This window comes from Larus michahellis, chromosome 10 (genome assembly GCF_964199755.1).
Source record: "Larus michahellis chromosome 10, bLarMic1.1, whole genome shotgun sequence".
NCBI classification, from domain to species: Eukaryota; Metazoa; Chordata; class Aves; order Charadriiformes; family Laridae; genus Larus; species Larus michahellis.
Genome location: NC_133905.1, coordinates 3,097,667 through 3,113,886, shown reverse-complemented (window position 1 = coordinate 3,113,886; position 16,220 = coordinate 3,097,667). Strand labels below are relative to the sequence as shown.

Genomic DNA, 16,220 nt, shown 5'->3' with positions numbered 1-16,220 from the left:
GCCAGTCCCATCCCCTGCACCAGCATGAAATTCATGAAAAAAAACCAGGGAAATGTTTAATTGCAGTTGACATGTAGGCACTCTCTGCTATGAACTTTATACACAATCACAGATAACGGCATCAAAATTAATGCCTGCTTCCCACTTGTCCTGCTATAAGCAATAAACGTTTGGCAAGTCGGTAAATAGCAAAATTCTCATGTGGCCATCTACAGGTCACCAGGATACTTAAGAAGTTTGCGTTAATTATACCATGTTTGTCATCAAAGAGGGGATATTAACCCTTTTGAGCTGTTACAGGAAAGCAGTGGAGTCATTTGGAAGTAAGTAAACGAAATCTTGTCACTGTAAGTGCAACCTTTGCAAAATTAAGAAAAAAAAAAAAATGTTTGAGGTAAAAACCTCAGTAGACATCATGGAAAATATGCTACCTTTTCAGTTTTCCTTTTATTTATTTTGTATTTTGACATCAAACACTCCCTGTAACCTAATCTTCTTGGCTTTTGATGTGGCCGTGGAGACATGACAATTAAGCACGGCTTAAAACAATAATCCCAACAACAGGAACCAAAGGCAAGTAATGTCAGGGCTCCCCCCTCACAAAAAGCCTGTCCCCCAGTGTTTGGTGGTAGTGAAAGGACCGTAAATCCCAATTTGTTGCCTCGATATCTGCTCTGCGCTTACACTTTACGTTGAACTTTACACAATCGCTCCATTTTCATTCCCTGCTGTTTGTTTTTCTTCCGCTATGCAAAATGTCTGGAGACAAACACAGTACACACGTTGCAGAGAGATGGTTTGATCTTTCGCAGATTAGTGCCACCTGACAAACACGGGATTATTTGTTACCTGTGTTGCAGGAACCGCCGAAGACCCCGCGTAGAAGAGGCACGTTCCTCCAGGCGCTGGGGGGCTGCAGCATCCCTCCTGACAAACTGATGGATTATGGCCCCGATTCTGTGAGCAGATCGGACCGAACCAGTGAAATGCCTGCAGAGAGGCAGCACCAAGGTAAGCCCTCATCAAAGCCTGGACGGGTGTGTAATGTGCAACCAAAGCAAATTGCTTGATTATTCTAAATTATTTTAACATGATGTTGTTAGTTCTCCTGTTCTCTCCTCCTCTCAGCTATTCAAATATGGAGGGAGAGTGGCTGAGTTTACTTATAACCCTGTTTCAAACCTGTCTGGAAAACAAACATGTTTCTTTTTAAATGAAGCTTGCACGGTATGCTATAAACTGCCTTTTTTTTTTTTTTTTTTAAATGGCTGTTTGCACTGAGCCTCGCTAAACAAGTTAGAGAGATGATTAACTCGTCTGAAATGATGCGGGAAGGCCTCGTCCCGCTTGCGTGTGCTTTCTTCAGCACATCTAGAGCTGCCGCAACTCCTTGTCATTCGCGAGCAGGGCTTGCAAACAGGGCTGGGGAGGAGGCTGCACGGTTAAAGAGAAGCACTGATAGAAAGGGCTGGAATTTGCACACACACGCTGAAAAAGGAACTGAAGTTATTTTTTTTCTTAATGAGTAAGGAGTTATCCCCAAGTTGGTTTCCACAGAAGTGAGACGCGACTCCCGGGGGGTCAAAGGAGGAAACCCAAAGTTCATTAGCAGTTTTCTTGAAAATATTGGTTTAGTAGCAGCGGTACTCACCCCTACGCATGGTGGGGGGACTTTGCATCACTTTGTAAGCCTCTAAGGAGTTTCTTTTGTGGGTCAGGCTTGACTGTGTGATGAAAGCAGCCACAAAGTTTTGGCCATGGGAGCGCTGCTTGGTAAGCACTCCTCTCCATCCTCGTGTGCCAGCCCACGTGCGTGCCCCCCTGCACCCACGGCTGCAGCCCTTGTTCCTAGGACAGCACAGAGCAGCTCCGAGCTGGCCATCCCCCGTGGCTGTCTTCACGCCACGGATGACACCAAATGGTAGGAAACAGGTTTCCAGGTTGACAGCGTTGCCTGTTACAGCAGTGCAAGAACCTACGGAGAACTTTGCCCAGTCTAACACAGGCCCTGCCTCGAAACCCATTAAGCAGCTGGCTGCTTTTCCAAGTTTACGGTCCTGGTCAAAACTTGGGTTTAATTGAAAAACATTTCTCCAAAAACTTCAAAAAAACAATGCAAAAACACCAACAAAAACCCCTAGAGAAACTGCACTTCATCATCTGCAACGTGGCTGCTGCCTTAGATTTTTAAACTGGTTTAGAAACTTTAGCACACTTAACTGCATGACCTCGTCACCCCAAAACAACACCGGAGAATGAGCTTTTGTACCTGTGCCTTTTATACTAAATCATTCACCAACCACTTTTTTTTGTCCTACCCTGGTAGGTTTTTGAAATATCAATAGACCGCTCTGCATAAAGTTTAAGCTAGTAATTCTACTGGCAACAATGACGACGGTAATTTTTCCTTTCTCCCTATTAAAAGCAGCCTTTATGACATGAAGCTGGGCACAGGTACTTTCACAAAAAAGGTATTTTATTATTCTTAGCAATATTCACCTTGAAGGAATATGAGGAAAGCATACACTTTTTACAGACAATATATAAACATGTTGTACATAATTAACAATAACTTAGTTCACTAATCCAAAAATAAGCAAAATAAAAAAAATAAAATAAAAACAGAAAATACTGCAGAATTTTTTTATGCTGATACAAGTACAAAATAATTTAAATCTCGACTGCCGTTGTCTATGCTGCAGTGACTGACAATATATTGCACTTTGTCAACTGTATCAGTAATCCCTGTCTTCCACCCACATCCCTTCCCCGCCCCCCTGCCCAAATCCTACAGAAATTTGAGTTGGGTACAAATAGTGTAGAACTGTACCATTGTGAAAGGTAAAAAGTAAAAAGGACCCAATTTTTTACCTCGGTAGACTAAAAATTCTTATGATTTCTCCAAACTGATTTAGTTTCCCATTTATTTGTTTCCACTTCTTTACAAAGTGCACCTATATGCCTACGCAGACCAGAAAAAGGAGGAAAGCAGGATTTTCATGGCTGCTTGGTTCTTAATTCATTATCAAATATTTGAATTACATGTTTAGAAAAAAAATTAATGTACATCCATTTTTATTTGTTTCGGTTTTTTTCTTTAAAGCAGGACTTTCGCAGTAAAGATACAATTGGCTTGATCCAAAAAAAAAAAAAAAAAAAAGAAAACCCCCAACAACAAAAAAGTTAAAAATTAAAAAAAAAAATAAAATAAAAAGCTTGTCACAGAGTTAAGCTTACGTGGTTTACATTATCAAACCCCTCTGTTCATGGGGGCATTTTTCATCAGAAGTATAGCTAAATATGTACATTGTATGTTATACTGGAGCTTGTGTTCACGAGAGGCATCAGATCATAACAATCAATAAAATACACTTCACATTGGTAATAGCTTTGTTTTCGGTCATTTACGTACAATATGGTTTAATAATGGGAATTTAATTTTTTTCTTTTTTTAGTTTTTTTTTTTTTTTCATATAAAATACGCTACGGAAAACGGACGTTCCCCTTAGAACGATGCTTTCCCTCGTCTCATCAGCTGTCGTTGTGTCTGGGATTTGACGGATGTGTGAAGCTCAAACTGATTGTCTCTCTCTCTCTCCCCTCTCCAGTGATCTCAACCTCATTTCTGCCCTTCCTCCCTGTGAAGTCCACCGGGGCCTGGATGCCTGAGACGGCACACGCGCTGGCTGGCTGCGGGCGGACGTGGTGGCCACACTGCCGTAAGTTTACCCCAGCAGCTAATCTGCATTTTTAAGCGACAGCTGCCAACACAACAGAACAAAATGCTTCAACCTCTGAAGTCTGCGAGTTGGATGTTTTTATGCCCTGTGATGGTTTTTGCTGTGCTAGAAGTTAGCCGTGACACAGTTGATAAATGCCTGAATCTCGTCCCTCACTAGTGCAGGATTGCTTTCCCGAGAGTTTTTTCCCAACAGTTTGTCTGATTTAGCTGTCTGTTTTAAGGAATAATAGAGTAGTTGGGAGAGGGGATGTTTTTTGGGTTTTTTGGTTTTGTTTTTTTTTTTTTTCAAAAACAAATCTTTCACGTTAGGGAGAAGAATGAAGAAATTGTGTCAAAATAGTCACCACCTTGGGCACATTAAAATCCCGTATTACAGTTACATTTTTGCTTTGTTCCCCTCCCCAGTCTTTTCCCTCTTCCTAGTAGATATTTTGGTATGGAAGATAGATGGAGCTAATCCAAGGGGGGCTGTTGCATATGTTCCCCCCTCTCCCCCTTGTTTTGAAGGCAGGTTTTCTTACCATTGCAAACAACATCACAAAAACATGCAATCAGAGGGTTGAGGCTTTTTGTGGAAAACAAGAGCAAAATAAATATGACTTTGTGTCTGATTTCATTTTAAAAATTACGTCTTTATAAAGTTGTCCTTCTTTAATTTTTTTTTTATTATTATTTTTTCCCCATCCCAAACAGAGTCCACGATAGAAATCCAGCATGTCTGGCTTCCAGTAAGCCGATTCCATCCTGCGAGGCTGCTTATATCTCTTTACAATATTCACAGTAATAACAAAGAGAGAAAGGAAAGCCAGTTCCAAGCCTTTTCCTTCAGCTTCTGCCACCTTTTTGCTTCCTGCTGGACCATTACGTATCGAACAGGTGAGTTCTTTTTCCTAATACCTGAGGGGGCAAAGTGCATTACAGGCACCACCACACGTTTCTGCAGAAGACCCATCATTTGCAAGGTTTTAGTCCAGCATTAAGAGTCAAACCACATGGGAGCAAAGATTCCCTTTTGCCATCCCTACATGCTCCTCTCGGCAGAACATTTTCTTACTTGGTGTCATCTTAGGCAAAGCCCCATGTTCTTCATCTCTGGGTGGGTCTCTTGGTCGTCGGGTTTTATCCCATGGCTGTAACCATGCTGGATGGGTGTGGATGTCCAAATGAGATGCTGGAAGATGGGTGGATGGGGGTAGGTGTTGGTAGGATGTGTCCAGAGTGGCTGAAAGGCGGCAAATGCCCCATGGGCGCCATGTGACTAGCAAGGGCAGCAGCGCTGAAAGGAGACGATTTCTCCTGCATGCACTTGGACAGTTCCTCAAAACACTCAGAGCCTTTCTTGCTCTTCTTTGATTTGTTGGACATTTTCCTATTCCTGGTCTGAATTCCTTCCTTTTTCATGGTCAGAGGCCTGTTCACCTGCAAGAAATGAGAAAATCAGGCTCATGCAGACAAAATGACCTTATTGTGCAAAAATGAAAATATTTGGACAGCCCCCATGTGTTTTTCCTGGATGGAGACCTTTTTCTGGCCAAAAAAAATGGTGTTTCTCTCTGCAGAACTTGTTTATATTGATTTGTTTAATAAAACCACACACACAAAAAAAACCCTAGACATGAAAAACAAATTGAACTGAATTTGGCAGCTGATGACTCTCTTTCCCGTAGGCTTACCCTCAGTCCTCATTCATTTCCTAATAGGAGAGATCAAACTAGGAGGCACACGTTGACCCAAATTCAGTCCTAAAACATGAGCAATCTTGTAACAGTAACCTCTGTTACTCACAGTTTAAATAACGTTCCAACATGTCAAGTGATTCCTGCTAAGGATTCATTTCTTTAAAAAAAAAAAAACACACCACCAAAAACACAAAAACCCCAAAGCCTTAGATGTAATTATTTTGGAAAAAAAAAGTCAAAATGAAGATGCCCCATCGGGATTAATTTTTGCAGAGGGACCATTCCAAATAGCTTCTGTGTTTCTGGAGGGAAACAGCACACAAAACATGCATAGTTAAACCCAAGTGTGGTAGCTCTATTTTGCCTGATTTGCCCAAGCGTTAGAAGCCAAGCTAATACATTGTAATGTCACTGAACTTAGCATCACTATGCCGACAAAGAATGGCTGTCACTTCCCAGGGGAACCTTAGAGACGGGGGAAGGAATAAAACAACAACCAAAACCCTGAAACCAATAAAAGCCTAGTGTACACCATGCAGTTAAGACATCAATCCCGGCTAGGCAAGCAGCGACACATGAGATGAGTAAATACTCACATTGTGCAATTTATAGTAGAGTCCGCAGGCATTACAAACTGGGTCCCCGTTTGCGTTACGTCGCCATAAGGTCGTGGTGGTTGTCTGACAGTTGGCACAACAAGTCCCTGCTCTCCTAGCCGCTGACTAACCAAAAGAAAAGAAAATTAAAAACGTATTGGCAGGAGGGAGATCATGAGAAAGGTCAAGTTGGACTCAATATTTAGGTTGGGTAGAACTAGATACTAAGGCTTTACAGAGCATCAGGGCTGAAGGAAAGCTCCAGTCAGTTTTACGTTTTGTGGCTGTTAGGTTTTTGTTTAAATTCAAGTATTTTACTATGCGGAATTGCAGTTTCAAGCCCCGTGGCACCATGTATGCAGGGGACGTAGAGAGAAACAACACATCTCTAACTCCACAAATAAAAAATTTAGAGGGGAAAACGACATCTAATTTGTTCGGGTTTTCCCTTTGCAGGATTCTAGAATGCGTCATGAAAATGCATTTGCCTTTTTTTTTTTTCTTCCCCTTAAATGACCGATTTAGTTTGTGCCAGTGTTGGGACTGGGTTTGAAAAGAGGGAATGATCCTAAAGAATGTGATTTTTACCCCTACTCTGGCCCTTTAAAGATGGACACAAAAGAAAACCAACGGCATTACTTAACTGGGTGCAGTATTTATCAGAGCCATCACTGAAAATTCAGTTTCCATTTACAAGTGAAAGGCAGAAAACAAAACCGGCTCCAACTTTCTTTAAATATTTAGCAAACCAAATTTCATGCCTTGCAGCAATGATTCCGCTGACCCGTCTGCCGCCTCTGTCCCTACTCAGTTCCTTGGCTGACAAGTCCTCAAACAACTGTCTTAAAAAAAAAAAAAAAGGCAAGCAACCCCCCCAACCCGCCCCCCCCAAATCCACCACCCTTTCTAAAACTATTGTTCTGCTGAAACCAAGGTGGGGGGAAAGAAAAATGCCAAAACATTCAACCACCTCCCAAAACAAGAACAGGAAAAGTAGAACAGCAGGCAGCCAGTAATTTCTGGATGGGCCCTTGTCTACCAGACCCCACAATAATACGTTCTTTGTGCAAGCACGCTATCGTATAAAGTGTTACGGCCAGACTAATTGCACCCCATATTTTGGGAAATAATTTTGTACTAGAAAGCTTCAACTCTGCCTCTGGAAGTGGACGAAGTACAGTCCACTTTGTGCAATTGGATTAACGCAGAGGACTCAATATTTTCGTTTCTTAAATTAGCAGAGTTTATTTTCTAATGCATATCAATCGTGGCGATTTCCCCGGGGCCTTGCTCCCTGGGTATTTTTGCAATTAAGCCCCTGAGAGCCATAGGGTGAAGCAGCAGCGAAGCTCGCGTTAATGCACTGGGCATCTCCGTGAGCACAGTCACGGAGCGGTGGGTTTCCCAGATGAGAACTTTGTGCCGGCCGGCTCCGCTGGGGAGCTGGTGCGGCTCGAAGCACAGACCAACCCAGCTCACAAAAGAGGAGCACCGGGTTCTGTCCTCACTTGCTCCTGATTTACACCATAGCCCTCTTAACTTTCCCAAAGCTGACGGACGGCTCAGCAGCTTAAGGCAAGAATCAGACCCTGGGAGACTCATATATTTCAGTCCCTTACTCGCCCGTGAGAACAGGCCAAAGGCAGAAAGAGGGGGTACCCCCTACTGCAAGTACACTCATGCAACCCAAACACAATTAATGCCAGACTTCCAAACACTGACATTATTAATACGATCACTTTGCTATTGCGTGTCAGATGAATAAATTCCCAAAGATGGCCATCTCCTCTCCCCCGCAAACAAGCAAGCTACAGTGGAAAAAGGGGCAATAAACAAAGCTGTAAATCAATTAAAACAAAACATTAAAACAACTTAACTAAAGAAAAACTCTCTAGTGCCCCCCAAACCCCTCGCAGTGAGCTAAGTATAACAGTCTCCCAACACACTGGAAGGTGGAGACCTATGTTTGCATATTTGAGATGGCTTACTGATACTCAACTATGCTGCTTAACTCTATGGCCTGTCCCATTCAGACTGGAAAGCACTTGAGCCTGAGAGACGATAAAGTTACACTGTTGTCTTAACATTTTTCTATATGTCAGTCACTTTAGAAGGCAAGTCATTAAGAAGCTTGCATAGTTGAAATTCTGACTCATGACAGAAATCTTCTGTATCCCATCCCAGCGTTAGAGCAGTAATGCCAATTTTCTGCTCTCCAAACCTCATTGAAACGTGCCCACGAATAGCTCAGAGACTTAGGCACCATAAATCACAAAGCTTCAAAAAATATATTTATTATTCTTAGCATTTTAGGCATTATTTGTGGAGTAGAGTGTATTAGAAATTTCAAAACAGCAAGCATGACTGGCAAGGCTTGCCTATAGAAACTCTCTAAAGCTTTTAGAGTCAGGAAACAGATACACAAAGTTTCCTTATCTTTAACGTACAGATATCCGGATAGGAAACTACTACCAGGAGCTTAGAAAGGACATTTTTTTAAAATCACTCAAATGAAAATACAAAGTATAGGTGACTCCATGGAAAAATAATAGGATTTTTTTTTAAACAGTAGGGGATTGTCTGGGGAGGGAACCAATATTAATATTGCCAGAGAATATAAGAGTGAAAATTACTTCATGGCTTTTATACAAATAATTATTAAGTAGGGAGCAGTAGCTTTGACTCATCTGATTTGTTTTGCTTTTTGGAGCTGGAACTTTTTTTTAGTACACGGTGCAGGACATTCACACGCATAACCCTTTCGCTCCCAGTATGCGCCCAAAACGTCCCAAGAGGCCAAATAAATGAGGAATTAAATTAAAAGCTGTCATCCAAGGATAAACGGGGAGACGGATATGCGATATCCCGCGTGCATTGTAAGCGGCAGGGAGGCTGGGGACAGAGGCGCGCACGGCGGGCTGCGGCGCGGTGGTCTGTGCCGGGGACGCCGGGGCTGGGGGGAGATGTGCCCCCAGGCACGGCGGTGACCTCGACGTGACTGACCCCCGTGTACAGTACAGCTCAGCTCCGCGCAGCGGCTGAGCAGATACCACCCGTTCGACTTATGCCTGCGTGTGGTCCCTTTGCCTAATTTATCCCCAAACCCAGGAGAAACAGAGACACCTACCAGCCTTCGTTTAGGTTTAATGAGAGGTCGGTTTTGACCATTCATTTTGTGGTAGAGCCCGCAGGCGTTACACAGGTAATGCCCGGTGCCGTCTCTTCTCCAGAGAGGGGTAGCAGTTGCTCCACAGTTCACACACTCTCTGCCTTCTAAATGGAAACACGAAGAAACCGGATTTCTTTCTTTAAAAACAAATTCACAAAAGCTTTTTGCATTGTCCTTTAGGCATTTTCCAGAAGTCAAAACAGTGTGTTAATTCAAGCACAATCAGACAGCAGTGACATCTACAGCACATGCAGCAAGGAGCTCAGTGTTTCGAGAACGCCCAGACTCCGGTGAGTATTTTATGTCATGATCAGAAACAGGCAGCGCTCTCTGCAAGGTGAGAAAGAGTGACACTCTTATTGTGTCAGATGGAAGTTATCGTTTCAGTAACGAGAACTCCCTTAATCTGCGCTGGGCACTGTTCCCCTCCCGTATCTATTGCACTCCGATGGTTAGATCCTGTGTTCTCCTGCCATAAATACGCACCTACACAAACACACACACCTGCAAACACACAACATGTTAAAGAGAGGGTCAAAGGAAGAGGTTTTCTAGAATTAAATCTAAGCAAAAAGACCTCCCGTTCTGAGCTTTCCTTTTGGTTGCAAATGCTATGGGATGAAAAAGTAAAGCCGAGCAGACTGGGAATGGTTACAGAATGCCAAAGGCTCAGTTATGATTTTTGTTCTAAAGGCAGAAAAACGCTGTTAACGCCAATATTTAAGAAAGTTCAGTTTCAGCAAGCACTCTGGAAATTGCTGTAAAAAACAGGCTTTGAGTTCTTTTCAGTTTTTGTGATTTTTCAACGATACGGCTTGGATTTGCTAGGGAGCAGTTTACCTTATTACTTATTACTCGTTACTGGTTTTAGTAGCACAACATGGGAAACACGACATTGTCGAACGGCTCTATTAAAACCCAGCATGTAACTCCTAGATATGCATTTCTGCCTCAGAAATCTCTCTGCTAAAAGTTCATTTGCCTCTGATGGTTCGAGGGCAGGTCTGCTTAATATAGAAATCTCTCTTAATATAGTTTATGCAAATCCTACAGTATTTAACCAGAGAGGAAATTCTTTTTGCTAATAACTGAAGCAGGCCATGTCGAGTTCAGCGGGGCTTGCGTCTCCTTTAATCTAGGGAGTGGGTGGCTTTTAAACAACACAGTCTAGAGTGAAAAATGAGGGGAGCTCTGCGGCGCTGCATTGGTAGCTTTTGTCCCTCCTAGGGCAGGAAGCTGCAGGAGTCGTCGTGTCGTGAGTCTTAGTTTTCCTACAAAAACACTGAGTGGTCACGAACTTTCCCCAGTTCCTTGCACAGGGGGCTGCCTTACAGAAAAAAAAAAAAAAAAAAAAAAACAAAAAACAACCAAAACCAAGCCACAACGTAAAACAAAACAAAAAAGCTCCTAGCTTCCCCCATTTAATAAAATAATCAGCAACTAGAGGATAAAAATTAAAAAGATACTCGAGATTCCTTTATCTTCACAGAACTGGGTCTTGAGTCCGTTCCCAAACTCGGGAGGCTCGGGCTGCTAATTGTATGTATTTACTACCCTCCTCACTGCTAAAAAATACACATACATAGTAGCAACTGCATCTAAACAATGGCAGAGGGAGAGTGTGCTTTTCCCCTCGGAGGCGCCATTTGAAACAGAGATGATGAGCTTGTAAAATAGCTGATATTTTTGTTGCAAAACTCGTAAGAGATCACATTTCTAAATTATTGTCTGTTTCAAAAATAAATGCATGTGGTGTGTTCGTAAGCATAGATGTGCAATGATATATAAGAATACACACACAAAAGCATACATAGCCGTGTATTTTTAAAGGACTGTTTAAATTCAGTCCTAATATACTGCATTTTATTCCCTTCCGTGGCTGAGGATGTTAAAGCGGGAAGGTTAGAATTACACAAATTGTCTTAATTTGCCTGTCGAGTTGTACGACTAGTGTGATTTCAAAATGGGATCAAAACTTTGTCCACCGTCTAATTTACTGATTTAGGACTGCACTTTTAGGAAGAAACGCAAGGAAGGGCTGTGAACAGGGGGAAGGTCTGCAGTCGGTCGTTTGGAAGCAGAGATACGTCTGGTTCGGGGCGGGGGGGTGGGGAGGAACGGAGTATTTTCTAGTTCGAGTTAGGCTGGAGTAAGTTAGTCATGACTGGACACCTTAGTCTTTCGCACTGGTATGTAAACTATATTTGAACTTTTGCTCCTGTAAAACGTGAAGGAAATAAGGCCCTCTGCGATTCGAAGCGGACCGGCCGGGTCAGTTTCGCTTTCATCCTGCGCTGGGGCCTGGGTGCGTGTTAGTGCAGAGACGTGGAAATTATTGAGGGAGAAACACCTATCGCTAGGATGTCCCCAGTGTAATCCGCGGGGGGTTTACTGACTTGGGGGAACAGGGTCAGGCCTGAGCCCCTCGAGTGGCTGGGTCCAGCTTTTTCTCCAAGGAAAACATATTTTTTTTTCCTCATATAAATCGCTCTTTGTACAACCCGATCTCCCGGCTCGCACCCCACCGGTCCCCGTGTCCCTCGGCTCCATCCGAGCGCCCCGAGGCCAGTGCCCTGTGGCTCAGCAGCCGCTGCGGATGTGTTGGCACCCACAGAAGCCTGGTAGAAGCTCCGTCTCTTAGTTTAAAACCCCGGAAAAGTGGGACTAAGCTGCCACCTGCCCCTCTGTCCCGAAGGGAGCCGACACAAGCGCCCAGCCTTGCAGCAGCCTGCACCCTCACCCCCAAACAGCCAGCGAAGCCAATCGCGACAGGCACAGCCCTCACCTCGGCCCTTCCACCCCGGGGACGCGGTTGGGGGTACAACACTTACCCGAACAGGATCTGGCCTTGCTTCGCGGCTTGGGGGTGAAGCTGGACGCGGGGCCCCCCAGGAAGCTGCCTGGGTGGAAGAGGCTGCTGCTGTAGTCGTGGGCAGCCGGCACGTAGGAGGGGTAGGTGGGGATGGGGTGGTGGGTGGAGGGCTGGGCCCCCATGCTGGTGAGGCTGCTTCTGAGCGGGCTGGCACTCTCCATCTTCATTCCCTCCGACAGCGACACTTGGTACTTGATGCTGTCTTTGTCCTCCTGCCGGGCCCCGGCGGAGGATGAAGGGGAGGCAGCGCTGGTGGAGTTGGGGTCCGGGGACACTTCCTTGGGAGGGGTCGGGGGGAAGCCGAAGAGGTGGGAGCTGGAGTGTGAGGCTGGGGTGAGCGAAGAGACGGAGGCAGTGCTGGAGGTGCTGCTGCCTGGGTACACCGAGATGGCCCCGGGGGCTCCGGCTGCCGAGGGGTGCAGGGGTGTCTTGGTGAAGGGGTTGACGGTCCAGGGGTTGTGGTGATGGGCAGACAGTGCCGCCTTGCTGCTGTCCAGCCAAGGGATCCCGGGGCTGTGGATAAGATGAGGCCGGCACATTTGACTCCCGGTCAGGCGGGCTGTAGGAACACAAGAGCGTTTGGGATCAGCGTGGGGCAGCTCAGCCCGCAGCGGCTCTGGGAAGTCTCCCAGCTCCCCTGTCTGCGGGCAGCCGGAGGGGAGCCGGGCATGGGGGTAGATTTCACAACCCGGAGAAGAGCAGCCAGACTGGCGCAACAGCCCCTTCTCCCTGTCCCCTCCGAGGGACATAGCAGCTAGCCCAGCGAGAAGGAGCAGCGGGGCAGCAGGAGCGGGACCCAGCCACCCGGGGCAGCAGTAGCGGCACCCCCCCCTTTCCTCCCGCCCCACCCCGGGGAATAAGCAGCAAACCCCCAGAATTCTGCTCTGTCTTCCGAGCTGCTGCAACGCGCTTTCTTCGGGTCCTAAAACCACCCCCAAATAAAATCCATCGCCGATTTGAATCGGTTTGTATTTTGCATCCGGGAAGTAGCCGTGTCTGAGAAGTTTTAGCCTCTGCGCACACTATTTCCCCTTCCTCTCTCACCTCCCCCCCTTTCTTTCCCTCCCCTCCGCCAGTCCTTGGTTATCTCTAGGGTTAAAATCCACCCGTGCCTCCCTTTCTATCCTGTTTCCTTAGATCTCCTTTCCCCCCCGGCTCCGACACACCGAGGCGGCCCGCGGGTGGAACTCCTCGCCTCCACGTCGGGCACCGGCACGGAGGGGCCTGGGGAGCGCGGGCGGGGACGGGGGCATAGAGGAGGGCAGCGGGTGCGGATTTACCGTGTGCCTGGCTGTAGGAGACCCTGGCCCGGGCATGAGCAGAATTGGCGTAGTAGGGGTTGCCCTGGGAATCCAGGTGGTTGAAGAAGACATCGACTTCGTCCGGAGGTAGGAGCTGCGCTGGTTCCATGTAGTTGTGAGCCAGTCCGGGATGGTGGCTCTCGGGGTGCTGCCCGTTGAGCACGGCGTGGTGGGCCATCCAGCGAGGCTGGTCCGTGGCCACCTCCATGGCCTCGGGCCTCCCCTCCCACCCACCCCCAGACCAGGAGCGAGCGGCGCTCGGTGGGGAGGGGGTGGTGGTGCTGCTCGGGGGGTGGCTTTTAGGAGTCGGAGTGGCTTTTCTTAAAAGAGAAAATCGCCGGGTGACTGGAGTGCGCCCTCAAAAGGGGGGGGGGACGGACCCCCGGAGTCAGCGTGTCCCTCTGTCAGCGGGCGGGTGGCAGCGGCGGGTCCCGGGGAGCGCCGGGGCAGCACCTGCAGGGAGAGACGGGAGGGTTAGCGGCTCGGCGGCCCCGGGGTGCGCTCCCCGCCGGGACGGCTCCCCGCCGGCTCGCGTTCCCAGCGGGAAATGGATGGGGAGGGGGGGAAGCAGAGCCCCTCCCCCCTTCCAAAAATATCCTCTCCCCTAAAGTCCTCGACTTGCGCCCTCCCTGCTCATTGCCCCGCAAAATAAACAGAGATCCCATTTCAAACTCTTTACCCAAAAAAAAAAGAAAAAAGGCAAAAAGCTTCCTTTCCCCCCGCTCTCGCTACAAACGTCAACAGGAGTTTTTCCAGCTGGCTTCAAAAGCCGGGTAAAAAAGGAAGAATGGCAGATCTAATATAGCGTAGTTCTAGCAAGAACTCCGACTGACACAAAAGGAAAAGGAGGGAAGAAGCGGGGGGGGGGGGGGGGGGAGAACGAGAAGAGGGGGGAGAAGGAGGGGTTTTTAGCGAAAGCAGCGAGTGCGCCCTAGCAGCGGCCCCCCCCCCGCGCCCCACACTTACCCGGCGCGGGAGGCAGGGTGCCTCGGCGGGGTGGGTGGTGATGGATGCCTGCTCGGAGGATGCGAGTGCCGCGGAGAGGGGGAGAAAAAAAATAATAAAAAAAAAAAAAAAAAAAGAAAAAAAACGAGGAGGGAGAAGGGGGGGGGGGGAAGGCAGAGCGAGCGCGGGAGGAGGCTGGATGGAGGGTGTTACTCAGATGGCAAAGCCGCTGCTCTGGCCGGCTCGGTCCCATCCCCGCGCATCCTATATGAGCGCTGGCGCCAGCTGGCCGCGGCGCCGCAGACGGGCCGGGGCGAGCGGGGCCGGCGGCCGGGCCAGCCAATCCCGCCGCCCCACACCGCCCCCAAACCGCACCCCCGGCCCCAAACGGAGCCGGCCCGGGGGGGTGGGGTGGGGGGAGAGGCGCAGACCCCCTCCTCCGCCCCCCCTCCTTCCCCCGCCCGCAGCATCCTCGCCCGGCAGCTCCGTGGGGGCTTTCCCCGCCCGGGCTCTGCACGCCCCTGCGGGGCGGGGACGGCAAAATAGGGGGGTCCCGCCGGGGTATGCAGGGATGCGGGGGGGGGGGGGGGCGAGCGAGGACGGAGTGCGGGAAGGGCTCGGCGATGGGGCCGGCTCCGTCGGGTGCTGCCCGGCCGCGGAGCCGCGGTTCCCAGCGCCGCCGCCGGGATGCCCGGGTCTGGGCTGGGGGGATGGAAATCGGCACCGGGGAGATAAATACGCTAAAATCCCCTAAATCAGGCAGGGCAGCGCGCGGCCGGGAGCAGGACAAACCCCAGCGTGGTTGTTCCCATCACGTTAGTTTGAAATAACTGTCTGAATGGGGGAAAAGAAATAATTAAAAACAAATAAATGCCAGGCTCTGCGCCGGGCCCCGCTGTCCTCCACGCCGCGCCGGGTAGCCTGCGGGGCAGGGACGGATCCTGCCCGGCTCCCCGGCCTGCAGCCCCCGGGCCGGGCCCAGGCTTGGGGCTCGCTGGCGACTGCGTCAGCGAATGGCCAGGCCCGGGTAGCCCAGCCGGGCCGGGGCAGGAGCGCGCCGGGGGACCGGCTACTGCCTCCCCGATGGGGCTGCGGCGCCGCAACCCCCTTTTTTCCCCCTTCTCTCCCTTTTTTTCTTTTTTTTAAAAGAAAACCAACACAGTTTTTAAATTTGCAATTACTTGTGTGATTTGGGCCGGAGAGGAGAGGCGCAACCCGAATCAACAGGCGTTTTCTCTGGAGTTTGCAGCGCAGCTCGGCAGCGGCCGGGGCCGAGCGTGGGGCTCTACCACCGCCCAAGGTGCAGATAAACCCGTCCACTTTTGGGGCAGAAAATAATACTAATGGGAAAAAAATAAAATAAAAATTAAAATAAACCAGCCCCCCAGAGCGCGGCCGGGCGCTGCTGCAGGTCCCGTTTCCCAGGCGCCCCCCTCCCGTTCCCCAGCCGCTGCTTTCGGGGGAAAAAGGGAAACTGGACGCAATTCCTAAAACCTCCGAGCTGGACGCGGCGGGGAGGAATCCGGCTCTCGCCCGGGGAGCGGCGCAGGGGGTGGCGGAGAGCGGCCCCACCGCCCGCCGTGCAGCGGCCGCGGCTCCAGCCCGACGGCGCGGCCGGGGCCGGGGGGGACGCGGGAGCCGGTCGGTGCCGTGCGGGCCCCGCCGAGAGGATGGCGGCGGGGGGAGCCGGGGCGACCCCGAGGATGCTGCTGCTGCCCCGAGGGCCGCCCCCGCGGCGGGCAGCGCCGGGGGCTGGGAGCCGGAGCCGGCCTCCCCCGGCCCGGCCGCCCCAGTCACTACGACGCCGGGGCTCTGACGTCACCCGCCACTGCCAAATTCGCCAGGAAATGAACTTTTTTTTTTTCTTTAAATAATAACAATAATAATAATAATGATGACGGTAATAATAATAAAAC

At 49.0% G+C, this 16,220-nt stretch overlaps 1 protein-coding gene across 5 annotated transcripts; it reads right to left on the bottom strand.

Annotated features, from left to right (window-relative positions):
• Positions 1–2,906: 2,906 nt before the first annotated feature.
• GATA2 (GATA binding protein 2) lies at positions 2,907–14,777 on the bottom strand. 5 transcript variants are annotated; one of them, XM_074602828.1, is made up of 6 exons: positions 14,326–14,777; positions 13,339–13,812; positions 12,018–12,617; positions 9,145–9,323; positions 6,018–6,143; positions 2,907–5,161 (listed from the first exon to the last, which is right to left on the bottom strand). In XM_074602828.1, the coding sequence occupies exons 2-6, from the start codon at positions 13,565–13,567 to the stop codon at positions 4,862–4,864; spliced, it is 1,434 nt and encodes a 477-aa protein (XP_074458929.1). In that variant the 5' UTR covers positions 13,568–13,812; positions 14,326–14,777; the 3' UTR covers positions 2,907–4,861. The 5 variants fall into 5 exon arrangements, with proteins under 5 accessions (XP_074458929.1, XP_074458931.1, XP_074458930.1 ...); XM_074602830.1 differs by having other exon boundaries at positions 9,145–9,290; XM_074602829.1 differs by lacking the exon at positions 14,326–14,777 and having other exon boundaries at positions 13,339–14,193.
• Positions 14,778–16,220: the final 1,443 nt, after the last annotated feature.